The 26749-nt window shown below is 40.8% G+C and overlaps 2 protein-coding genes and 1 long non-coding RNA gene across 3 annotated transcripts; all 3 read right to left on the reverse strand.

Moving 5' to 3' along the window:
- Positions 1–6666: 6666 nt before the first annotated feature.
- Positions 6667–7783, reverse strand: LOC131255889 (uncharacterized). Its single transcript, XR_009176509.1, has 3 exons — positions 7263–7783; positions 6891–6995; positions 6667–6802 (listed from the first exon to the last, which is right to left on the reverse strand). It is a non-coding gene; the product is annotated as an uncharacterized LOC131255889 (long non-coding RNA).
- A 139-nt stretch (positions 7784–7922) lies between these two features.
- Positions 7923–9481, reverse strand: LOC131255888 (uncharacterized). Its single transcript, XM_058256807.1, has 3 exons — positions 9076–9481; positions 8315–8527; positions 7923–8112 (listed from the first exon to the last, which is right to left on the reverse strand). The coding sequence occupies exons 1-3, from the start codon at positions 9270–9272 to the stop codon at positions 8091–8093; spliced, it is 432 nt and encodes a 143-aa protein (XP_058112790.1). The 5' UTR covers positions 9273–9481; the 3' UTR covers positions 7923–8090.
- A 3594-nt stretch (positions 9482–13075) lies between these two features.
- Positions 13076–17041, reverse strand: LOC131255264 (receptor-like protein 53). Its single transcript, XM_058255957.1, has 3 exons — positions 16937–17041; positions 14425–15697; positions 13076–14211 (listed from the first exon to the last, which is right to left on the reverse strand). Exons 1-3 carry the CDS (start codon positions 17039–17041, stop codon positions 13076–13078), a joined length of 2514 nt encoding a protein of 837 aa, XP_058111940.1.
- Positions 17042–26749: the final 9708 nt, after the last annotated feature.

Here is a 26749-nt window from a genome sequence, read left to right on the forward strand (position 1 = left end):
ATTGGATGGAAAGTATACATCACTGTGGGGCCCACGGCTGGAGCCGTGGGTCCCTGCTGGCCGCCCGCTACACGCAGCAGCGGTCTGCTGCTTCTGACACAGCAGGCGCTGCCTGCATATTGTTTTTTTTTTTTTTTTGAAAACCCATTTTTCAAGGGTTTTTCCTACTTGGGGCCCGCATCAGGTAGATCTACCCCAGCCATTGGTCTCTACAGACCATAACAAATCCGTAGAGTCCAATATTGGATATTTTTGGCATGAAAAAAAAGATTCAAGTGAATTTAGACGGTGAAAACCACTGTTTTGAAAGGTATGGCCCACCAGATGCTTGGATCGGCTTCATCTTTTGGCTCAATGCCTAAAGTGATTTGAAAAATGGAATGGACGGTGTGGATTAGTCCCATACATCAAGGTGGGGCCTACATGCACCGCCCTCTCCATGGCTTGAGAACCAAGCTAATATATTTTTTTTTGTTTTTGTTTTCCCACTCCACGTCCAGACGCTGGACGTTTTTGGGCATGCAAATATATTTAGGGTGGACCCTGCTTAGGTGGGCCATCACATGGCTGGGTGGTGTGGAACATACACATACATACAGTGGGCCTCACCTATCAATGACTTGGATCCAATACATGCTTCGCGGTGGGGTCCACTCAAATGGGCCACACGGCCATATCATCGCATATAATAAAAAAAAAAGAGAGAAGGAGAGAGAGAGAGACGGAACACGTGTGATGGAGGGACCCCGGCACTATGGGCCCTCCCTTGCATAATTTAAAACATACATCAAGTGGGTCCCAATACATGTGGGCCTACCAAATCAAGGATCAACGGTGGAGATCCCTTCTCCACTCAAATGGACGGTCCAGATGACCTCTTTTCAAGTTAGAAAATAAACATCATGATGGGGTCCATGGAGAATGGCCCCATCATGGAATGATCATGAAGATCAAGATGGGCCATCGGCCACATCTTAGGGTCCAAAGTGAGATCCATACCATTGATCGGTAGGCCTCACTTGGCCCATCATAAAACATGAAAAATCTAGTCTAATAAGCACCCACCGGTCGATCTTCTCGGTCCGATGGAAAGCCGATCTCCTTAAGCTTCACTTTAACGGTGGAAGATGGGGAATGAAAGGCTAGGATGGAGGGTTTGGGATGGGAAAGTGGGCCACACACAAGCACTCTCTCACATGGAGAAGCTTGGACGTGAGAGCTCTCTTTGGTTGCTTGGAATTGAGTTGAGAAATGAGAAAGAGAGAGGGAGAGATGGGATGTAAAGAGAGAGAGAGTGATGGATGTGAGTGATGGGTGAGGTGATGTGTACTTGACTAGCATGGGTGTGTAAGAGAGAGGGTGAGAAAAGGTTGACTTTGGAGAGAGAAAGCATGGGTTGCTTGTACTTGACATGAGGTGATGGATGGGATTGATTGATGGGATTGATTTGACACATTGTAGAGATTCTCTTGGGATTGCAAACGCGCGGCGTTTTCTTCGAAATAAACGCCGGCTCACATCTTCCTGCCAGGGTATCGGATCGGTGCGAGAGACGCGGCGTCGGAACCGCGGCGATGGTGCGGTCGCAATGGTACAAGTCTTGATTTAAGCCGACCCAAATCTACAACATACGACTTAGGGTCGATCGCAACGTCAATTATACGTCACGGGATGTCGAAATTCGACAGGAAGGATCGCGGGATTCAAAGATTAGAAACCCAAAATCAGTCTCTTATATGTGCACCACATATGTTAGGACCCTAGAGCCACGTGATCACCCTACCTTTCAAATTCTCTATTATGTGATACTCTATCATATTTTGGTTATGATTTGCTCTGTTAGCATCAGAATTGCATAATCTTGGGCTCGTTGTAGAGCTAATTTTATAAGCTTTCAAACGAGTCCACATTCATGTCATTCCAACATCACTTGACCCGAGTTATTATTTTAGGCATCACCACAATTAGCTAGAAATCTATCAATTCTATGTTCTCCTTCCTCTTGGGCCTATACCTTTATGGATGTGGCATTGGTTCCACTTTCTCCTGTAGTCTTGCATGTCATTAATTTTTTTGACACTGTTTTAAAATTTGATGATTAGCAAAGTTATTAAATTATTTACTTGTATGAAACAGGACCATCATGGCACTATGGAAGGCAAGAGCTTTGAGTCCTGAGCAGAAGGTTCAAATAGTGGAAGAAGAATCCGATGCCAAGTTCCTCCAAACTGAAGAGAGTGGATCTTTCTTGGGCATAGTAGATGCTAGCATGTCCGAGGTTTATTCCTCTGTTCTTCCAATTCCTGTGAGCTCTCTTTCTCTCCCCCAAAATGTGCGCATGTGTGAGAATGTCCTGTCTGGCAGGCAGCTGGTCATAAAACTTTGCCAATCCGCCACTTAAATTCCAACACCAAATTGTTGGGAGAATGGCTAAGATGGTAATGATAAATAGAGAATGAAGAGGATATAAAAACCTCTTTGCAATGCTCAATGTGAGCATGGGACGTGTGAGATTTGAACAGTATTGCAGATTGCGCCCCCACCAAAAAGAAAAAAAGGGTTGATGTGCTCATAATCAAGATGTTCCAAAATGGTTTACATAATGTAAACGGTGGGCCTTAAATGGCTGTTACGGAAAAAAAAGAAGACCAATTACAGGGCCAAAACACCGTTACTGTTATGGAATACCATGCTCGTCATTTAGGGCCCACATGTATGTTGAATGCAGACAGTCGGTTATTTTATGTTAGCCATCTTTCCATCATACCCACCTGATGAGCTGACTGGCCTCTTTTTTTGGCCAAAAGATATGTTCTTGCTGGCAAACTCATGAATGGGCCAAATATCTCATGTATACCAGAAAGATGTTTTAAAAAAAAGAGAAAAAAGAAGAAGAACATACAGGAAATCTTCGTGTTTAATTCAGTCTCAATCATAAAAAATACGGAAAGAAAACAGAAAAGCCAAAAATTCTAAGAATGAATAGTTTGGGTTTAATATGGTTTGAACTACAGGAAAAAAAAAGAAGAAAAGAAAGAAAAGAAAAACAAAGTGAAAAAATGGCTATGTATGTGCATGTGTCTCTATATTATGTATAAATGAGGTTAAAAGTAGAATAAATAGAATTTCTATGTTTATGACAATAATATACATATAGTTAGGAGCAGCAGCAATAGGTAATGATGGTTTGGGCCTGTCCAATGGAGACAGAGCTGTGCCAGTTAGGAATTAGGAGAGGATTGGCACAAGTTGAAGGCTCTAAAAGTGCGAAGGAAAGGCCTAAAAGCATGTGGGTGGAGGTAGAAAAGACTGTTGACCTATGGCCTTTGATAGAGTGGAATGGTGGTAAAGGATTCATGTAGCTGACCCAATTAGTTGGGATGATGCTTAGATGATGATGAATATACATATAGTTGAATGGTGTTCTTTGCCTCTCTCAAATCCTTCATTTTTTGTAAAGGTAAAATCCTATTCTTCCAGTGGGTGGTGATTGCCAATCTCTATTTTTGGAATTGCCCCCAAAAGATTTTCTTTTTGAATAAAATGTGTACTATTGAAAAAAAAAAATGTGTTTAATTCAGTTTGCCCAAGATAAGGTTTTTTCTTTTTTCCATACAAAGTTTAAACGTTTTAATTAATATATGATTTTTTATTTTATTTTTTTGCCTTTTCAAACATATGGAGTTCGGGTCAATTATGATCCATCCCCCCCCATCTATCTATCTATCTATCTATTTACTTATTGTGTATCTCAGGCCAACTCATTAATAGAACTGTTCATTACATGGACCATAAAGTAATGGAGAAAGTTGGTTGTCTTGATTACTCTTCTACTCGATGGGAATTCATTAAGAACGATGTGTACCAAAGACAGCTCTGTTTGAAGTTCGACAAGCATGTCTTTCGTTACGGAGGGCAAGTGACAAGCACACAGCAAAAATCCCCCATTCCCGACAGAAATGGATGGGTTGTCGAAGAGGTCATGACCCTCCAAGGGGTCCCGCTAGGCGATAATTTCAGTGTATGTATTTGCTTCATCTGGTCATTTATTCCATGAATTATCATGGCTAGGAATTGTAGGCCACTGATTGATCTTCCAATATAGAGATTTTTTTGGTGCATCTCACATTCATGGTTGGACCCTGTCGATCACTGATCCACTTCAAGGGCTGCCCTTTTTATGGATCGGAATGCATGGGTTTCGTGTGTGATCATTGCTTTTGTCTGGTTTGCAGCTTCAGATAAGATACTGGGTTGAGGGTCTCCCAATCTAGATCGAAGGCATGCAATGTCCAAGTATTTAACGGGAGTTGCGTGGCTGAAAAACAACAAGCTTCAGAAAAGGATTAATATATAAGAATGTGATGTCAAATCTGGCTGATCACATGAAAGAAATATTCAGACTAGCCGAGAAGGACTTCATACTGGACAAATAGAAAAGATCCATTGCAGTTGACTGCGTGGATTTTGTTTTTCCGTTGATTTATATCACTAAGCCGATGTCGACCAAGGTGCAACGGTTTGTGAATTCTAGCTTGGGTTCAGAAAGTGCGCTGTTTCAGGAAGTGATTTGCAAGAAGAAAACGACCCAATTAATTGCTACTTGCAGAGCGGAGACATTGTGTGAAATGATTAAGTTGAATTCTGTAATTTTGGTTGTTCAGAAGTCAAAAGAAAAGGATTTATTTGCATAAGAAATTGGGATCTAGGACTTCATTTACAATTCTCAACACTCTCATTTTTAAGCTTCTAGAGTGATATTCTTTCTGATTCCAGACTAGTTTTTTTCTCCATTGAGAGAGGAATTTGAAATGGTAGCTAAACAGAAGATTGTGGCGTGTGTCTAAGATTAATTCCATAATTTCCTTGTATCCCATTCCGACAATGTCCGTATAGCTGAGAGAAGACAGGCAGGGGTGGCAGGGCATTGATGGGTTGATGGTTGTGAAGACTTTTGAACCCAAGACCATGGCATTGGTATGAACAGTTGACTTATCACAAAGGATTCACTGCGATGGCATGATTTTCGTTCTCAAGATTGATAGAGAAATTTCTTTGGTTGTTTCTCAATGGAGCATTGTTCTTCATATGAAATTTATGTAAATTTTGGAATTACAATGCTCCAAATCTCAATCAAGAAACGGTTTAGTTTCTGCTAAATCAGAACTGTAACATCACAATGTATTGAAATTAATGTAATTTTTTTCCTTGTCAATTGATAAGTAGGCCTTTTCCTTTTGCTGGTGAGGTGGTCTTTGGTGGATCAAGTTAAGCTTATTGTGTCCAAGAAATTAAGGGATTGTTTGGATGTATGCCAATCAATGGAATGTGGGATAGCTAGTCATCTCAACCGCATTTTGTAGGTGTGGGAGTGTTTGGCAAAACCATCTTAGAAAAGGAGCTTTTGATGATAAGAAAGAAGGTTGGGGACTAGGATAAGATTAACCTGGCCCTCTCCAGTCCTTAGTTGAGTCATGACTCATCTAGGCTAAAGCCTTTAGCCTCAGTTTTACCTCAGTTATCCAAACCGAGGTTGAAACCCCTGTGGCTAAAGGCTTTAGCCTCAGTTTTAGCAACCGAGGCTAAAATGACTTTTATAGCCTCGGTTCTTCAAGTGAGGCTAAAAATCTTTTTTAGCTTCAATTTTCTCGAAATGAGGCTAAATCAAAATTTTAGCCTCCATTGTTTTCAACTGAGACTAAATCCAAATTTTAGCCTCAATTGCCTCCAACCGAAGCTAAATCTATTTTTAACCTTGGTTCTCAACAACCGAGGCTAAAGTCTTTAGCCACGGGAATTTCAACCCTGGTTATCAACTACTGAGGCTAAATTCATGCATCAGCTACAAATTGAAGCTAAATATGTTTTTTTTTAAAAAAATATTTATTCAATCCCCTCATGAAACAATCAATCATAAAAGCCACAATACCAACAAAACAGTTAACAATCATCTATTTAAAGTTTAACTATTTTAAATCAATCAAATTGTTACACAACATTAGGTTCCACAAACAATACAAAGTCATGGTCACGCCCGTCATCATCGGTGCCGTCGTGTTTGGCGGACCCTGCGATAACACTACCCGTCCATCTTCTGCTGCTTCCAGGCCAACGTCATCATTGCCCCTACCAGCATTCTCCATTCAAATTGTGCGTAGCAGGCCCTGCAACCTCAACAGGTAGCTCTAGCCTGCTGGCTGCAAGACATGAAATGAAACTCTCAAACAAGAAAGGAAATGCAGATGGATGTGTGTATGGATGCATAACAGGCCCTGCAACCTAGCACATTCATTTGTTAAGTCCTGAGCAAGGCAACAAATGATTGAGCAACCACTTACCTACAAGATGGGACTAATCCAATTTTGTATTAATTTCAGTTTAGGGTTTCTTCATGATAAGAGGATTGAAGTCAGGTTTGAGATGATCAAAGAGCAATGCCCCCAAGAAAGTTGTGTCCTTAACCATTGCATTCGGTTTCACCTACAAATTGATGTATTAGTCATAACAAGAAATAGAAAGTGTAGCTATATTAATAATGCAATTGAAAAAAGTAAAGAACTATTAAGAAAATAGATCTTGGTTAGTCCCATTTTAGCCTAGGTATGATTCACCATACCTTTCTCCCAGATTTCTTAGCGTTTTCATTAGCAGGAATGACCTTGTCAGTTGTGCAGTACAGATAAAGCTGAGGGTAGGGAGGCTGGTCGCTTGAGAGGATGGAGATGATCTTCCTCAACCTCCCATTTACATCAGGTAAGTTCAGAAACTTGGAGAAGAACTTCTCTAAAATTGATAGGAGCACCTTCTCAATCAACAGGGGTTTGTTATTAGTATCGAGTTTAGGAGTTGGTAAATATTAAAAGATATTTACAAACAAGGCCATCATATACCTTCCATCTGGTGATCGATGAACACTGAGAAACTGAAACAGATGCTTGCGCTGAGGATAGGAAGGATTCTGATTATACGTGGCCCATATTAGGATGCAAGTCACACTACACAAAGTAGACAACGCAAACACAGCAACATACTGTTAGAAAAACTATACACAAAAACTTTAATTCGTGACTGAGTAAGCTGCATTAACTAAGATCATTAAAAGATACAATGGTTGCTCACCTGAAGCTTTGTTAATATGTATGCAATTGTATTGTATCTGGCTAAACCAATCATGACTCGGCATGCTAGAGCGCATAGGCAGTCAAGAGAAGCTAGAGGCGTAAATATCCTAGGATGGAGAAGATGCAAAAGAACCTTTATACCATTGTTGGCAAGCACGGCATCCCTTGCTTGGCAATATCCTAGTTCTAGCTGTGCAGCAAGGCCGACACAACCTACTCCAGGACCTAAAGATATCCTTCGATCTCCAACTACAGCAGGAGCAATAGTAGGCACGACAGTCTGTGAACTATTGCAAGTGTCCTAAATAAACAAATCAACATCAAAACCACACAACCATGGGATTTAAATGATTATGGAGGATCTTTTGTTCACTTAGTAAAATACCTTGAAAAGCATATACGGTGTTCCAGTTTTTATCTGTGATTTTAGAATTTCAAACCATAGGGTCTGTGCCTGAATGACTTTTTTTTGCCTTGCCCCGAGTCCAACAAATACAAAGACAATGTGTAACATTTTCATTGAATGAAAGTACCAAAATTTTCAAACTTCAAGCTCCAGTCAAGCTTACCTCTCTTTCATATCTAGTGTACAGTTCTTCAAATTCCTCACCCCAACAATCAGATAAACCTGGAGCCTCATTTGGGCAAAACAATGACCACTCCCCATTTTATACAAATAAATAAGATGTCAAGTAAAGGCAAGAGCTCATCTGTTTTCATCAGACCAATGCAAAACCAGCAGATTCAACACCCTCACACTCATAAGCATCCTAAGCTACTAATATGAGGCCCACCCCTATAAAACCCTAACAAATAGCACCAGATATAAAATTTTCAAAAAGATGTAAGTGCATTACCTGTAATCTGAAGTAATATCAACACTGATTTCAAATCCTTATAATCTAAAACTCTGCAAACTCTCAATACTAATTAAATGGAAGACCTAAAAATGGCACTTCCCTTTTCTCACTAGCTGTGCATTTGATTGCACCTAATCATGAAATTTCATGATATTTGATGCAACCAAATGCACTCTAAACCATAAACCGATAAAAAAGAAATTTCAGATGAAAGAAAATGAAATTTGTGGCCCTCCCCTATAGTAGCCCCTTTAAAATAAGAATTCAGAATTACAGACAAAATCACATATAAAAATAGGAAATTCGGAACGTAGAACCCATACCATGAAGGACCTGAGCTCATTCTTCATGTCAGCAATGCCATTCAGAATCTCAATCTTTTGGACATGACCAAGTTTGCTGAGAAAATTTAACTCCACTCCTTCCTGTTGCTCCAATTTCTCCTTCCTCTTTTCCTTTGCCACCTTTTCATATTCCTCAATTGAGTCCTCATCAATTAGATAGCCAATGCCCTTTTGGACATAGAATTCTGTGCAAGCATTACACCTGCAAAGAAGATTTCTCCATTTCTTAGAAAGAAACATGGGTTTTTTCTTCTCTGAAACAAATGAGGCTTGACGTGGATCCACTCCAAATATACAGTTGGGATTTGAAATGCTACCATGGGCTGCATCCTACTTTAAAGCCACATTTTTCTCCAAATTCACTCCAAGCAGAGGATCTCTAAGAAAACAGTTATTAAAAAAAACCTAACTATCTGATTTGGACTGAACGGAGCTCACTCTATATTTGCCTATTTATTTTATAATAAGAAATAGGCCTTGGACCGTTCTAGAGGCCAGTCGATTTTGCCCTCCATGTTTTCAGTGAGAACAGACGTATCCCAAATCGGTGCTATCAAATTGACGTGAGCAAACTAACAATATTAACAATCTAGATTTAAAACGAATTCCTATTTCTGTAATCCGCACTTAAATTCGAATTCAACAGCATGTATGAACCCCCATAAACAATCACAAACCTTCAGAAATGCTAAATCTACAATCATCTCAAAGCAGAAACCCTATCACCGACTAAAGAATGAAAATTCATACCGATCATGCGAGCTTTCAAGTTCATCTCCCTTGGATAGTTTTTGCATTATGCTCGAGAGGGTCCAATCTCCAGCATCGCCATCTGCTGAACATCTGGATGGGAGAACCCGACCCCGGGGCTTTTCCGGCGGAGTCTCTGTCCCAAAGACCTCCGGCGGGAGGTCTCTTGCAGTCGGAGCAATGGATTTCGCTACCATAGAAGGGTTCTGCTTTAGCTGCTTCGGTGGAAAGTGCGCCAGGCGGCGGCGTTGGAGAATCTCAGTATAGGAAGAGGAGTCGGAGCTAGGGTTTTTTATGAAAAAAAAAGGAAGGACGATCGAGGTGTGAAAATCCCAAGGGAAAACCCTAGAAAGAGAACGAAGATCTCTCTTGCTCGCTCGCACAGCGAGTGAGAAAAGGAGTCAGGAAAAAAAGCATCCATGCGCGCCGGTCGTATATGTATATCAGACTTTTAGCCTCGGTTCCTATGCAACCGATGCTAAAAAGTAGACATTTGGCCTTTACGTGAAAATTTTCTTCCGTCCATCCGATTTCATTTGAAATTTTTTAATTTTTTTCAAAATTTTCAATTTTTTTCAAGATTTTCAATTTGTGAAATTTTTCTTCCGTCCATCCGATTTCATTTGAAATTTCTTAATTTTTTTCAAAATTTTCAATTTTTTTCAAGATTTTCAATTTCAAAATTCTTTTTTTTTTCAAAAATTTCAAAATTTTTGAAAATTCTTAATTTTTTTTTAAATCTCAATTTTTAAAAAAATTCATACTTTTTCATAATTATCATTTTTTTATTCTTAATTTTTCAAAAAAAAATTCAAATCTTTTCCAAAACTCTCAATTTTCTTTTTCAAAATTCTCAATTTTTTCCCAATTGTCTTCATTTTTTTCCAAAATTCTCAATTTTTTCACAATTGTCAAAAATTTTTAAAATTATTAATTCTTTCAATATTCTCGATTTTTTTTAATATTCTTAAATGTAGACTTTTGGCCTCGGTTCTTATACAATAGAGGATAAAATGTAGACTTTTGGCCTCGGCTACTATGCAACTGAGGTTAAAATGTAGACTTTTCGCCTCGGTTCTTATGCAACTGAGGCTAAAAGGTAGACTTTTAGCCTTGGTACTTGTGTAATCGAGGCTAAAAAAATAGACTTTTCACCTTGGTTCCTATGGAACTGAGGTTAAAAAGTAGACCTTTCACCTCGGTTCCTATGCAACTGAGGCTAAAAAGTAGACCTTTCGCCTCGGTTCCTATGCAACTGAGGCTAAAAAGTAGACTTTTCGCCTCGGTTCCTATGCAACTGAGGCTAAAAAGTAAATTTTTCGCCTCAGTTCCTATGCATCTGAGGCTAAAAAGTAGACCTTTCGCCTTGATTCCTATGCAACTAAGGCTAAAAAGTAGACCTTTTGCCTCGGTTCCTATGCAATTGAGGTTAAAAAGTAGACCTTTCACCTCGGTTCCTATGTAATTGAGGCTAAAGAGTAGATTTTTTTTACCTCGGTTCCTATACAAATTAGACCTTTCACCTTGGTTCCTATGCAACTGAGGCTAAAAAGTAAATTTTTTTACCTCGGTTCTTATGCAACTGAGGCTACAAATTAGACCTTTCGCCTCGGTTCCTATGCAACGAGGCTAAAAAGTAGATTTTTACCTCGGTTCCTATGCAATTGAGGCTACAAATTAGACCTTTCACCTCGGTTCCTATGCAATCGAGGCTAAGAAGTAGATTTTTCACCTCGGTTCCTTTGCAACCGAGGCTACAAATTAGACCTTTCGCCTCGGTTCCTATGCAACTGAGGCTAAAAAGTAAACTTTTCACCTCGGTTCCTATGCAACTGAGGCTAACAATTAGACCTTTCGCCTTAGTTCCTATGCAACTGAGGCTAAAAAGTAGACCTTTCGCCTCGGTTCCTATGCAACTGAGGCTAAAATGTAGACCTTTCACCTCGATTCCTATGCAATCGAGGCTAAAAGTAAATCTTTCGCCTCGGTTCCTATGCAATTGAGGCTAAAGGTAGACTTTTCACCTCGGTTACTATGCAACCGAGGCTAAAAAGTAGACTTTTAGCCTCGGTTCGCAACCGAGGCGAAAAATGAACTTTTAGCCTCAATTCCATAACAATCGAGGCTAAAAACACATTTAGCCTCCATTTTTTCAACCGAGGCTAAAAATTGAGGCTAAAGGCCTACTCTCTTGTACTGCACACACCACCTGACTTGTTCGACCCTGAGTTGAGTCATGACTAGGCCGAATCGTGGTTGAACTGTCAGGATGGGCCTGGTTGGGTACATATTCGACCTAACCATACTGAACCTGCCCATGGCAACCTGGCTCCTGGTCGATGTTGTGGCCACACCATGATATTTTATTCATGCTGTCCTTTCATTTTTCCAGCTCATTTTAGGGCATGAGCCTAAAAAATGAGGCAGATCCAAATCTCAGGTATACCACACCTCAGGAAGACTGGTGATTGAATGCCACCATTAAAAACTTTCCAGGGTCCACTGTATTGTTTATTTGCTATACAACATGACACAATACATGGATGAAGGGAAAACCTAAATATCAACTTGATACAATTTTTATGGCTCCCAGGAAGTTCATAATGGTGGGCATTCAATCACCACTGTTTTCTATAGTGTGGACCACCTGATACTGGACTTGCCTAACTTTTGGGCTCATGCGGTAAAATGAGCCAAAAAAATGGATAAACCACACAGATAAAACACTTACATCATGGTGGGGCCATGGTGCTTTTCCAGCCTGGGTTACACATTAGTGGTTGTGACCCTGATCGTGGGGTGAATTTTTTTTTAAAAAAAAAGGAGTTTGGAAATATTTTTTTTTATTCAATTTTCTCATACCATGGAGGAATCCAGGCCATTTTAGGATGCAGTCCCAAAACTCAATCAGATCCAAATCTAAAGTGAAACACACTACAGGAAACAATGTTGATCTAATGCCCACCATTAGAAACTACCTTTGGGCCCAACGTAATTTTATTTGCCATCCAACCTATTGATAAGGTCAAAGAGACCTGATTGAAGGGAAAATACATAAAATCAGCTTCATCCAAAACAGCCCACCTTAAGTGGTGTGGTCCACCTGAGACTTGGAACTGAGTAACACACCCCAACGGTCTTATTAGGTAAGACCTAATCTGCTCCAGCATCCCACAAGGTCACCATACATACTGTGGTATCAGGGTGAACACCCAATCTGAGTCCTGGAAATACCTTCATATGTGATCCACCTTAATTAATACTCTCTAAAATAGAGTCTAGTGTATTATTATTGGATGCATTGGGCCTCAATCTTTCCACCTTGGTTCATCTTTCAATGGTTTGATACATGTGCTTCAGCTGTTGTGCAAAAAGATAAAAACTCTGATAATATATTAGAGAAATACATTGATACTCTTGTAGAGTACGAAGGTGCCATTGACAATATGCAGGTTACTCGAAAATTGCATAATTCAAACTAAACTGTTTAAATTATAGTTTTTCAATTAGATGGACCATCAACAAAAATCTAAGCTTATTTGAAAGATGGACCCTATCCAGTTTCACCCCATAAGTTATCCAGATGATTCTCTAATGACTCGGTTATGTCATGAGTTGATTAGAGATCGGATCACGACTTGAGCAACCGTAGTGCCAATAATATAAGGCTCAAGTAGTGGAAATTGAATAATTAATACTCTGTTTAGCAAATTAAAAAAATTAATCAAATGAAAGCCACAAGTATGAAATACAAAACTATCAATATATAGATTTTTTTTTTTTTCCAGAAAGGTGGGAGCACACCACCTATAACTTTGTTGATTTGATAAAAATGCGTACAAACATATAGGTGGCCTCCACAAAAAGGGTACAGGCCTCGCCTATTATATATCCATCAACATATACTTGAATACATCACATACAAAAATATAAATATCATCCTTCTTCTCTTACGCTGCTATTCCGTTGAGTTCTTTCGCTCCTCCTAGCTCCAATCCTCTCAGTATCGATGCATTAGAATAAATGCCTCACATGGAAAAATCAACATAAGCACTTTATCAATAAATACAGTGAATTCTCTCATTCCATTTGTCCAAAGTGCTAGAGTCCAATAAAGGATTCCCATTCCCACTCCATATCCAATTCCAAAGCCAATCCACATGGGTTTCCAGTCATATTTGCTTTCTGATTGCGCCGATGGTGGTGATGCATGTGCCTCAACATGTTCACATTTCTTTGACAGTGGAGTGCCACATAATCCCGAGTTCCCAAGAAAAGATTTATTTGTGAATGTATTGAATTGTTGACCTTGTGGTATGCTTCCAACGAGGAGATTTTGTGAAAGGTCCAACACGGCAAGGAAGTTTAACTTTTTCAGCTGCCAAGGGATCTCTCCTGACACATTATTATGTGACAAATCTAATGACTCAAGAGCTTTAATGTTTTCAAATGATGCTGGAATTCGGCCTGTGAAATGGTTATAGGATATATTAAGCACAATCAACGACTTTAAATTCCCAACCGATTCTGGAATGTCCCCATGAAATTGGTTATTTGAGAGATCCACTACCGTAAAGGCAGTAAGGATCTTTACCAGCTCCATTTCTAGCCCTTTACTCACTATAGTCACTTTATCTTGATAGTATCCATTGCCAAATGTTTTGCTAAGAAATTGAGATTGAGATTTGGTCTCCATCATTGCTTTCCAGCTCCTAAACATATTTGATGACAACTTACCCGTGAAGCTATTGTCGGAGAGATCAAAGATTTGTAATAGTGGAAATGTATGATTTGCTTGGGGGTGCCCAATGGTGCCATGAAATTTGTTGGATCCCAAGATGAGAATGTGCAACTGAGATAAATTTTCTATCCAGAAAGGGAAGGTGTCATGTATTTGATTGTTTCCAAGGTTTAACACCTCTAGCTTCTTGCACCTGGCCAAAGAACTTGGCACATGTCCTTCGAATTGATTTCCATTGAGATCAAGTGTCTCTAGGGTGCACTCCTCTTTGAATGTTTGAAGCAACGGGCCATGAAATGCATTTCCTCCAAGATTCAACACAATGAGGGCATCACTGATTTGACCCAAACATGGTGGAATAGAACCACTGAAGTGGTTGTGAGACAGATCGAGGACTTGTAAGGAAGTGCAATTGCAAATAAGTGAGGGAACTTCTCCACTAAAATGATTGCTTGAAAGTGAAAAGAAAATGGAAGATAAATGAGGAATTGGAATTGAGCCTTTTAGCTTGTTATAGCTTAGGTCAAGATAACTTAAAGAATGATAGGGAAATGGTTGCTCTAATCCCTCAAGAGCATTGTGAGAAAGATTCGAATAAGATAAAGTACCGTTTCCCAACTTCCATAGCCACTTTGGTATTTCACCATTGATGTTGTTGTTGGAAAGGTCTATGAAATGCATAGATTCTTGGTTTCTCAAGATATTTGGAAATTTGGTGATATTGCAAGATCTTAAGAGCAAAGATTGAATCTGGGGGAAGGACATGGAGGTTGAATTGCTTCTGCCATCATGGATTGAGAAGTTGTTATCTGAGAGAAATAGGGCCCTGAGGTTCCTAAGGTTTTGGAATAAGCCAAGGTCCACATCACCACTGAAATTGTTTGATGAAAGAGAGAGGTCTTGAAGCTTTGTGAGTTCAAAGATGGACATCGGAATAGGCCCCTCCAACTTGTTGTTATCTAATTTGATTCTCTCTAGCAGAGAAGAGGATGGGTTGTGGAATTCACTAAGTTGACCACTAAATTGATTATCTAGGAGATACAGCCCTCGTAATGATGGGAGTGAAAACAATAATGATGGCAATGGTCCGCTGAAACCGTTGTCTGAAAGATCCAAATACATGAGTTTCCCGAGATTCACAACCCATGATGGAAATTGGCCGGCTAGTTTGCAATGTCTAAGCTGGATCATTGTCAGCAGTTTGGAATTACTGAATGAATCCCGTAGGTTGCTACAAAATCCAGTGTCGGATAGGTACAACTCCCGGAGAGTATTGTTTGGAGGGATTTCACCCGTCAGAAGTGGATTGTATCCTACATCCAGGGTTTGTAGGTTTGGTAGCCTGAAAATACTCTCTGGAAATTTGCCATACAAACTACAATTTCTGAGGCGCAGTGTAGTTAAAGAAGAGAACTTCCCTATGAAGTTAGGTACCACCGTAGAGAAATTGTTTCCAGTGAGGTCAAGTTCAGATAGGAAATGGAGATTGGAAAGGAAAGGATGGATGGGGCCTGATAGACCGCAATATCTCAAGCTCAACTTCTGAAGATGAGGGAGTGCAGAGGATAACGCCAGGCCCCACTCGCTACCCCGAGCTGAGATTTCTACATCATCGAGATGGAGTTCTCTCAGACTCGACAGATTTTGGACGAATTCTCCAATGTTTGGGTTTTCGAATGTCAGGTATTCATAGTAGGAACCATCGAAATATTGATATTCAGATAGATCGAGGGACACCAAAGTGGTCAAGCCGGAGATTTCCAGTGGGATTTGGCCATAAAATTGCAACCAAGAGAGGTTGAGATGGGTCAAACTGGTGAGCTGCTCAAACCCAGATGGGATTGGAGAGTGATCAAAGTCATTGTAAGCGAGGTTTAGCTTCTGAAAGGTGTTCACTCCCAAGTATAGGGTTGTGATGTAGTAATAAACTCGGTAAGACCGAGGTCGAATCCACAGGGACTGAAACTTGTACGTTTCCTGAAACTAGGTAGAAATAGAACTAGCCTAAGATGTAATCAAAATCAAATGTAAATTTAAGGAATAATTGTGGAATAATTATCTAAAACTTAAGGAATTCAGAGAAGGGAAACTAGGGATTCAGAGGATCCACTTGTAGGGATCAGGGAGATCTTTTGCCTGCATCAGGAATCATGGAAATCAAACTGAACTTACTTGATCTGGTTTTCAAGAGATGAAAGGTATATGAATTAGAATGGATTCCATCATCTAACCATGCCCAGGAGACAAAGCAAATAACAGGATTAAACTAATTTCCAACCAATCAAAAGTACATGAAAGTTAGGAAGGGTACGATCATCCAACCATGCCCAGGAGACGATGGTGAACAACAGGGCTTCCTGACGTCATAAACATCCAAAAACAAAGAAAAAGAGATATTCAAAGCCGTTGCAGACCCATTGTAATTTCAGTCACAACAGACCATTAAAGACTAAAAAACATTCCATTAATACAAATCGACTTCAGTTCATGAATTTAAATGAAAAGCAGGAAATAGTATCTCCCATCTCGCCACAAGCTTCACCTCTTAGCCCTAGCTAAGAGGATTAGCCACACATGAATGGGCTGATCCTTAAAAAATAAAGGAAATATAAAGGAAAAGAAGAGAAAAAAAACCAGGCTCTTTCATCTTTTCTTCCTTTCTTTCCCGCTCCAATAGCCAAGCCGATTCTTCTTTTCTTCTCCTTTTCTTCTTCCCTCCACACGCTGCCAGCAGCCCAAGCCAAAGAAGATCCAGCCACGTGCAGCCCAAGCCAAAGAAGATCCAGCCACGTCCAGTCCCCCCGTCCAGCAGAAAAGCCCCTCGGCCTCCTCACGTCCCTCCAAAAATGTGCTCTCCCCTCTCTGCTTCCACCTTCCTTCTCTTTATAGAACTGTCGTCGGGGAGAGATTTCCGCACTCCCTGCGGAAGTTTCACGAGCCGGAATACTCCTTACACAACAAGGCCGGTGCGTAGGCATTTCCGCAACCAAGAAAACGGAAGAAAAAGACTTCCACTTCCCTCACATTCTTTCCAAATAGATAACGTCCCTACGGACGATTTTGGCCCATCTACACAATAGACGGTCCGAATCACTGTTTTGATCAGTGATGATGGCCCACCTGGATCGACCGCAACTTCCTGTTGCAAACAGATCTCGTGCGGTTGGCGCTGTGAAGGTCGGCGAACCGCTGATTGACGCCGTGTGTAAAATCCACTCCGACCATTCGATTTGCGTCGAAAAACCAGTAAGATTCGACTGGTTTTATGTTAGATTCGGTGTGGCCCATGCGATCTTTGTTCCCACCGTCCATTCCTGTGTTTACATGAAATTTGCCTCTGTGTGTGTGCATGGGCCAAAAAGGAAAGCTAGGCGACGGTGTTGGTCACCTCGCAGAGCATATGGACGGCTCTGATTGTCGAAACCTGTGATGGATGGGGCCCACTACACGAAAACGGACGAACAGCGTCCGCCCACTGTTCTCCGTATGCGAGAAGGATTGGGTCAGCGGCGCTAACTCGATCGGCTTGATTCGGTGCACATCGAGTGCACTTACGCACTGTGCACTGCTGCTTCCCATGGGGTCCACTTCAGTGCTTCAGATGCAATCTGCTCCATCCATCCGATCTGCTAGCACATTTAAGGGGTTGAGCCCAAAATTGAAGTATATCCAGATATTAGGTGGGCCCCAAATCGCTGTTCTATGGGCTGATCTAACTGTTGGGCCACTTTCATAGTGATCCGAGGGCTGAAGTTTGATATATACGGTTAATTTATGGCCCTTAGGTCATGTATGAAGTTTTGAGCCAATCAGATGGTGAGAACTATGTGATCTTGCATTCTTCACCAATTTTAGGCCTCTTTAACGTGAATGGCTTGATTTTCCCGGATCCCTGGCATGCAAATTCTTCAGTCTTGGTTCTCTGGAGTGCGTCCCATGCTCTGGTGACTTCGGAGCATCAAATCCACGCATTTAGCACCCTTTTTTTAGTCCATGCTTGTAAATACACCTTGCATCACAAACACGATTAAACTGGTGCATTAAATAGTATCATGTCCATAAATTCAGGTAATAACTGGGGTCTAATATGTAATATTTGACCCTCAACACAACCCCCCAACCAGCATTTTGCTAGTCCCAAGCAAAGTATGCGAAAATTAAGTTGAGAATTACAGGACAATTTTTATAAACTCGAGTGATTTTTTTTAAAAAACAATCCAGATATACTAGAATTCTAAGATTCATGAATGTTAGCATTACTTTCTCTCCTAGACTTAAGCACACGGTAACTTCATAATTAAGTTCAAAATATTAGTCCATCAATTAGAACAATTCTAAATATTGAATTTCATGGATGTATAGTCTAATCTCGAATTATCAACATTAAAATTCACTTCTCTATTTAAGGATATCCTTGGTAACCAATAAGAGAATTTATTTTTTTGATTTTTGATTTTTACATTAGAAGTAACGCCAAGAAGAGGGATCAAATCCTTACCTATAGGGAGCAAACCTAAAGTAAAGACTGTACACCCAACTCTTTTTCAAATATCATCCATGGGGAATCGAATCCTCACCTATAGGGAGCAAACCTATGGTGAAGACTGTTCGCCCAATCCATTCAATTTTCCAAGTTGGTTTCTTTCATGTTTAGTGATTACCAAGTTAATCCTTCAATATCGAACTGAAACCTTAATATGCACGCGAGATGTGTCCTGCGAATTCATGTCTCAATCAATGTTTACAAATTCTAGTAATGGATTAACAATTCAAACTTAGCTGTGAAATTTAATAGATAATTAAATCCAAGAGTCATGAAGTACCAACATCACGCATCTTGAAATTCTAAGTGCCCTAGATGGCCTGTCAAAATCACTTCGACTTCATCAGAAATCCTGAAAAATTAAAAATTTTCACAATTTTTGCTCAAGACCAAGAAAAATGCTGATTAGGAAACTTAATCTCCCACCCCCAACCTAAAATCTACATTGTCCTCAATGTAAAAGAAATAAGCATGCAATGCATATGGGACAACAAAAATAAATGAAAAAGTGATGGGAAGATAGTACCTGAACGAAAGAATCAAGAGGCTTTTCATAAATATCTACGTAAAGGGGGGTCAGTACAAGAGAGAAACCAACAAAAATAAAGATAAAATCTTACCTATACCACTTTCGCAGGTGCTCTCGATTGCATTTAGCATATGCAACAAGCCTTTAAACCCCTAAGTTACCCCTAGTGGACGAGTTGTAGTCTCGTGAGGGTTTGCAGTAATGTTACCCACAAACATTGAAATAACTAATGAAAAAACAAAAAAAAAACGAAATGAATTGAAGAGCTGGGTTGCCTCCCAGGAGCGCTAAGTTTACCGTCTTCAGCCAGACAAATAAAGCAACTACCCTAGTCCTAAGAAAGTGAAAAAAACTACTGAGTCAAGCCGCAAGGTTCCTCTTTCGGCCAGTATCTTGATAAGTTTCTCAGTAAGTTCCTCAACAGGATCATCCAAAAGCCCTTTTTGCAATAGGCTTGGACGCCTTGGAGCATGACCTTCCATAGAAACTTATGTACCTCATAAGAAATTTTCCGTTGAAGTGCTTGAGGTATCCATAGTATATACGATTCACCCATGACAGAAGAAGTTTCAACGTTAGTATCCCATAGTGAATCAGAAACTACAGGTAGATAAAGTTTAGAAAACTTCACAAGAAGTAATGTAGTCTCAACACATTCCGAAGTGTCAGATTTCGGTTCAATTTTCAGCTCCTCCTCCCTTAATGGTAAACATTCAGGATCTATAGAAGAAGGGGTTTCAAAGTAAGGGTTCTCTCGGTCAGTGATGACTACCGAGATATTGTCTTGCAAGGCATTCACTGTGTCTCTTATCATGGGATCATTTGAATCTGCAAAGTGTGCCAAACAATCATCAAAAGAGTTGAGACATTCAGCTGAGGGTGACTCATTTTCCACATTAAAACTTGTGATGATCTGCTCAAGGAATCCATTGTCTTTAAAGGTAAACTGAGGTGTGCTCTCTTGCTCCAGCCCTACACAGATAGATTGAAAATCAATAGGGGAAGCATCGATGTGATCACTTTGTTCATTGAAACTACTCAATCGAGGTGTTGAATTGTCAAACGTGTACAGCTCAGATGGTGGCCTCAACTTAGTGGTTTCAATTTCCAAGGTCGTAGTGAGCAACTCGTCCTTCTCCCGAATCACATCATCATTTAATTCAGAGGAGTGGTCCAAACATGTTTCACAAGAGTTAGAAGGGTCGATTGTAAGGGGCTCATCCTCCACCTTAAAATCAGACATGTCAGGTGAGGGGAGTGGCTCATTATGACCGACCACTTCATGTACATCTTGATCATTGACCTGGACCAAACTTGAGATTGATTCTAGGGGACTTTGGGTTGTATATTCATGATCATCATCCCAATAAGTATCATCGTCTATTCCGTGCAGTACACACTTGGGATGGGGTCGCTCTCCTCACATTCTACACCTAAGTTCGGTTGAGGTTTGAAAAAACTAACCTCTACGTCATCATTGAGATCCTGTGTGTCATGTGAGGAAAGTGTGTTGTCATCACTGTATTTGAAAGATACCCACGCATCTTGACCATTCCTTTGAACAGTCATCGAGATCAACTCATCGGGAAATTGAACCATATGCTCATTGATAGAATCCAACTCCTCATTTGTAATTCCAGAGTTCTTCCAAAGCGAGTTAGGATCACTTTTCTCGCATTGTATTTCTGGAATGAATTGTGGTTGAGATAACCGAGCCTCCTCTATCTTATCAAGGCGCGAATTAAGCGCTTCCAACGATTTTCTCATTTCCGTGAGATAGGTCAGGCTACGCTGAGCTGAATCCTCTTGGATTGTTTCTGGTTGGATATCAATGGTAGGGTATCCAAGAGGATAATCATTATAACATATAGTTGATTCATCTTCTAAATTTTGATGTTTCCCCTGGTAATAGTCATACTGATCATACATGGGAGAATATGATGGTTGATAATAATCCTCGTTTCCATAATTACGATCATATACAGCCCTATTAAAAGATGGAACATAACGTTTTAGTCGGTTCTCAATGTCTGTTCTTGATGGAGAAAAATCTTGAGGTATACGTTGAATTCCACAACCCTCAGGCATTCCCCAATATCTCTTATCCATCTCGGCATATGCACGTACCCACGCTTCCATGGTAGAACCCTAACTCTGAGTCTAATCCTAGAAAAAAGAAAAATCCTACAACAATACATAAAGTAAGAGGAGAAGTTAGAAAGATGTTACCAGACTAGAGATTCTTATATTAAGATCCTGCAAAAGAAAACAACAGAAATTAGTTTCTAAATCTAAAAATTCTAAAGTAATGTTAGTTTTTAAACAAAAAGTCTACAAGTAGAAATTTCTAAAAATAAATTAGGAAACAAAGTTAGATTCTAAAAGAGTTAGAATTAGAAAGCTAATAAAAATAGAAAGGAAAGTTCCAGAATTAGAAAATTTCTAAAAATAAAGGAAAGATGAGTTAGTCTCTAAAATTAGAAAGAATCTCTAAAAGAAAGGAAATAACTAACCTTGTTTCTAAAAACAAAAGAGGGAAGTTTCTAAAAATAAACTATTTTCTAAAAATAGAAAAAGTAGAGGAATTAGAAAGGGATTACCAATTTAAAAGTTTATGTCAGGATCCTACAAGACAGGAAAACATGTTAGTTTCTAAAAATAAAATAAACAAAAAACTTTAACCTAAAGTTAGTAAAATCCTAATCTTAACCTAATTCTAAAACTAATTAATCCCAAAAAAACGTAACTGTCAGTCCCCGGCAACGGCGCCAAAAACTTGTTCACTCCCCAAGTATAGGGTTGTGATGTAGTAATAAACTCGGTAAGACCGAGGTCGAATCCACAGGGACTGAAACTTGTACGTTTCCTGAAACTAGGTAGAAATAGAACTAGCCTAAGATGTAATCAAAATCAAATGTAAATTTAAGGAATAATTGTGGAATAATTATCTAAAACTTAAGGAATTCAGAGAAGGGAAACTAGGGATTCAGAGGATCCACTTGTAGGGATCAGGGAGATCTTTTGCCTGCATCAGGAATCATGGAAATCAAACTGAACTTACTTGATCTGGTTTTCAAGAGATGAAAGGTATATGAATTAGAATGGATTCCATCATCTAACCATGCCTAGGAGACAAAGCAAATAACCGGATTAAACTAATTACGAACCAATAAAGTACATGAAAGTTAGGAAGGGTACGATCATCCAACCATGCCCAGGAGACGATGGTGAACAACAGGGCTTCCTGACGTCATAAACATCCAAAAAGAAAGAAAAAGAGATATTCAAAGCCGTTGCAGACCCATTGTAATTTCAGTCACAACAGACCATTAAAGACTAAAAAACATTCCATTAATACAAATCAACTTCAGTTCATGAATTTAAATGAAAAGCAGGAAATAGTATCTCCCATCTCGCCACAAGCTTCACCTCTTAGCCCTAGCTAAGAGGATTAGCCACACATGAATGGGCCAATCCTTAAAAAAATAAAGGAAATATAAAGGAAAAGAAGAGAAAAAAAAACCAGGCTCTTTCATCTTTTCTTCCTTTCTTTCCTGCTCCAATAGCCAAGCCGATTCTTCTTTTCTTCTCCTTTTCTTCTTCCCTCCACACGCTGCTAGTAGCCCAAGCCAAAGAAGATCCAGCCACGTGCAGCCCAAGCCAAAGAAGATCCAGCCACGTCCAGTTCCCCCCGTCCAGCAGAAAAGCCCCCCGGCTGCCAAAAACCAAAACCGAGCCTGCCCTCTTCTCGTTTCTTCCCTCCTTTTTATAGAACTGTCATCGGGGAAGAGTTTCCGCACTCCCTGCGGAAGTTTCACGAGCCGGAATACTCCTTACACAACAAGGCCGGTGCGTAGGCATTTCCGCAACCAAGAAAACGGAAGAAAAAGACTTCCACTTCCCTCACATTCTTTCCAAATAGATAACGTCCCTACGGACGATTTTGGCCCATCTACACAATAGACCGTCCGGATCACTGTTTTGATCAGCGATGATGGCCCACCTGGATCGACCGCAGCTTCCTGTTGTGAACAAAGCAGGCGCGGTCTGGCGCTGTGAAAACGGCGAACCGCTGATTGACGCCGTGTGTAAAATCCACTCCGACCATTCGATTCGCGTCGAAAAACCAGTAAGATTCGGCAGGTTTTATGTTAGATTCGGTGTGGCCCATGCGATCTTTGTTCCCATCGTCCATTCTTACGTATACATGAAATCTGCCTCTGTGTGTGTGCATGGGCCAAAAAGGAAAGCTAGGTGACGGTGTTGGTCACCTCGCAGAGCATATGGACGGCTCTGATTGTCGAAAACTGTGATTGATGGGGCCCACTACACGAAAACAGACGAACAGCGTCCGCCCACTGTTCTCCGTGTGCGAGAAGGATCGGGTCAGCGGCGCTGACCCGATCGGCTTGATTCGGTGCAACGAGAGTGCACTTGTGCACTATGCACTGCTGCTTCCCATGGGGTCCACTTCAGTGCTTCAGATGCGATCGTCTCCATCCATCCGATCTGCTAGCACATTCAACGGGTTGAGCCCAAGTTTGAAGTTTATCCAGAGATCCAGTGGGCCCCAAATCGTTGTTCTATGGGCTGATCTAACTATTGGGTCACTTCCATAGTGATCTGAGGGCTGAAATTTGATATGTACGGTTAATTTATGGCCCTCAGGCCATGCATGCAGTTTTGAGCCAATTAGATGGCGGGAACTATATGATCTTGCATTTTTCACCAATTTCGGGCCTCTTTAACGTAAATGACTTGATTTTCTCGGATCCCTGGCATGTAAATTCTTGAGTCTTGGTTCTCTGGAGTGCGTCCCTTGCTCTGGTGGCTTCGGAGCATCAAATCCATGCATTTAATACCCTTTTTCAGTTCATGCTCGTAAATACACCTTGCATCACAAACACGATTAAACTGGTGCATTAAATAGTATCATGTCCATAAATTCAGGTAATAATTGGGTCCGATATGCAATATTTGACCCTCAACAAGTGCCAAAAAATGTTGAGGTCAAAATCTAGATCACCCTCCACTCAATGCGCAGGACGTGAATTTAAATATGATATGCAAGATTTCAGGCTTAGATCACACCAATTCAGAAATAATCACACAAATTCCACATCCCACATGAAAATCCAAACATTCAATTAAAGAGGAATCTATGCGGGTCCAAGCCGACACAAGCTAGGACTGGACCAATAAAATTATAAGCCAAACGATGTCAAAGGGAAATAAAATCAACTACTCGTACATAAAAATCAGTCCTTAATCCAAGGGATTCCTTAATTTCAATTCAAGGAACCCGAAGGTGATAAAAAAAGGCAAATCAATTAGGGATCATGTAATATAGGGTTAGGATTCATGAAAAAGGGCTATGAGAGGATAAAAGAGGATAAAAACCTGAGCCAAAAGATGATCCCGCGTGTGGACAGCAACAATGGCCCAAACGTGCGTCGGTTCCCGGCAGCACGTGTGTGGGGCCCACTATTCAGAAAAAGGCCACCTTGGCCCCCGTCGGCCAGGGATGGACTCCAAAACCTTCAAATCTCAAACTTGATCCGATGTACGGTTTGTGAGTGGTGCTCCGTGTAGCTCAGAGCACAAATGAAATAAATGAAAATGATTAATCCCCAAAATCTGATGCAACAAAAGGACAAATTCGAAGTACGGATGGTGGGGGAAGATGGAAAAAAAAAAGATGATGGAAGATGGGGGTGAATTGGGATCGATGTGGCTTCGCATCACGATAGTTAGCCCTTCGAAAAGGGAGGGCTTCGCACCCACTTTTGAATTCTTCCACAACTCACGAAGAGAGCAGAAAAATAAAGCACGAATTTTTTATTAATTTCAATGAATGAAAAGAACTACAAGGGATGCCTATTTATAGAGAGAACCCTATACCCAAAAACTCGCACCATGTGCGACACCTATTACTTGGCGATGAAGTAAACTACAATAAAAACCAAACAAGGAAATCTAAAGCGTTCACGATGTTCTAAATAATAACAATAAGTAAAACCTAAAATATAAAACTAATCCGACGAGTGGGCCACGATCATGAGATCCCATGGTGGGCTTTTCTTAACTATCGGGCCACTTTTCTGAACCAAAACTTGTCTTCTAGTTAGGAGGCCTTCCTTGAACGTCGTCATCGAGCCAGATCGATGGTGGGGTCCTCCTTCTACGTACGTACGTGCGTAGGGGTGGTGGTGTGCGGGCGCGCGTGTGCACAATGTCCTCATCAACTCTGCCTGGCTGCGAAGATTTTGCCACTGGCGAAATAAAACTCCTGAACCGCTCTAGGATGTCGGGATCAAGTCTCTGAAGCTCCTCCTCAGTGAGCCATGCACTGTCCGAAGCTGGGCGTGACTTCCATTTAACTAGGTATTTCTGAAATCCGCCATCCGACGTGGAAATTATATCATGGTCTAGGATATTCTCTATTTCCTCTCTGGGTGTGTGAAGGCTAGGTATGGGAGGCAGAGGTTGGGATGAAAGGTCGGGAAGAGGCCATGGATCAAAGGGTAAGGTTGGGACATTAGGATGGGTGGGCGAAGGGCCGGACAAAGTATCAATGGGTCCCTGAAAAGCAATTAGATCCTCCACATTGAATGTGGAACTAATTCCCATGGAAGGTGGAAGATTTACCTCATACGCATTGAGACCGTTTCACTTTAGAATTTTGAAGGGCCCAGCGCTACGCGCGTGTAACTTACGAACGGCCCCTGGAGGGTACTGCTCGGGCCTAATACGGACCATCACAGAGTCCCCAATATTGAACTCTTTGAAACGTCTATGTAGGTCTGCAGAAAATTTGTAATGCTCATTACTAGTAGTGATCTTTCGCCTGATTTCTTGATGCAATGAATGTATGTGATGCACAAAAGACTGCAGACTCTGATGGCCTATGGGACAATGACATGGGGATAAGATCAATAGGTTTTCTAGGCTTATAACCAGTAACGACTTCAAAAGGACTTAGACCTGTGGACCTATTGACAGAACTATTGTATGCAAACTCAGCTATGGGTAGTACGGCATCCCATGTCCTGGTATGCTCCCCCCCACTAAACATCGAAGTAAACTCCCTAGATTCATATTAACCACCTCAGTCTGGCCATCAGTCTGAGGGTGGTAGGCAGAAGAAAATTGGAGCCTAATATTCATCATGTGCCAGTGTCTTCCAAAAGTAACTCATGAATCTCACGTCACGGTCAGACACTGGTTTTTGGTAACCCATGCAGTTTGACAACCTCACTAAAGAATAGCTTGGCAACATGAGGCGTCGAGGTCTTAGAACAAGGAATGAAGTGGGCCATTTTAAAGAAACGGGTCCACGACAACGAATATGGAGTCATGCTTTCGAATAGTCTTGGGAAGTCCAAGCATGAAGTCCATACTGATGTCCTGCCAAGGGATGAATGGGACTGGCAAAGGTGTATATAATCCTATATTCTGTTTCCTCTGCTTTGCCAGTTGATAAGTACGACATTGCCTTATAATTTTGGCCACGTCCCGCTTGAGGCTTGGCCAATGAAATCTATCCTCCACTAAGGCAATGGTCTTGTCACGACCGAAATGACCTGCAACCCCCCCTGAATGTAACTCTCAGACAAGAAAATCGCGAAGGGAGGTGCGTGGTATGCACAAGCGGTCACTCCTAAACAAATATCCGTCCAAAATCAAATACTCATTGTTAGCTTCTAACGGACTCTCTAATAAAGACATATACACAACTCCAAAATCTGGACACTCAGAATACTCTTCTTTGATGTGCTCAAGGCCCGTAACTTCAACGTTCATGGAGTTGAGTAATGCGACTCGACGACTCAACGCGTCGGCAGGCTTATTCTCTACACCG

Source organism: Magnolia sinica, chromosome 9 (genome assembly GCF_029962835.1).
Source record: "Magnolia sinica isolate HGM2019 chromosome 9, MsV1, whole genome shotgun sequence".
NCBI classification, from domain to species: Eukaryota; Viridiplantae; Streptophyta; class Magnoliopsida; order Magnoliales; family Magnoliaceae; genus Magnolia; species Magnolia sinica.

Coding starts and splice junctions, on each gene's coding strand:
- LOC131255888 (XM_058256807.1), bottom strand. CDS start 9,272: ATGGTAGCGAAATCCATTGCTCCGACTGCAAGAGACCTCCCGCCGGAG. Junction 8,528..9,075: donor CTTGAAAGCTCGCATGATCG/GTATGAATTTTC, acceptor TCTTCTTTGCAG/GTGTAATGCTTGCACAGAAT. Junction 8,113..8,314: donor GACATGAAGAATGAGCTCAG/GTCCTTCATGGT, acceptor TTTCATGATTAG/GTGCAATCAAATGCACAGCT.
- LOC131255264 (XM_058255957.1), bottom strand. CDS start 17,041: ATGGTCGGAGTGGATTTTACACACGGCGTCAATCAGCGGTTCGCCGAC. Junction 15,698..16,936: donor GGAAGTTGCGGTCGATCCAG/GTGGGCCATCAT, acceptor AACACCTTTCAG/AAGCTAAACCTCGCTTACAA. Junction 14,212..14,424: donor GCTATGGAAGTTGGGAAACG/GTACTTTATCTT, acceptor CTTCCTTACAAG/TCCTCGATCTGTCTCACAAC.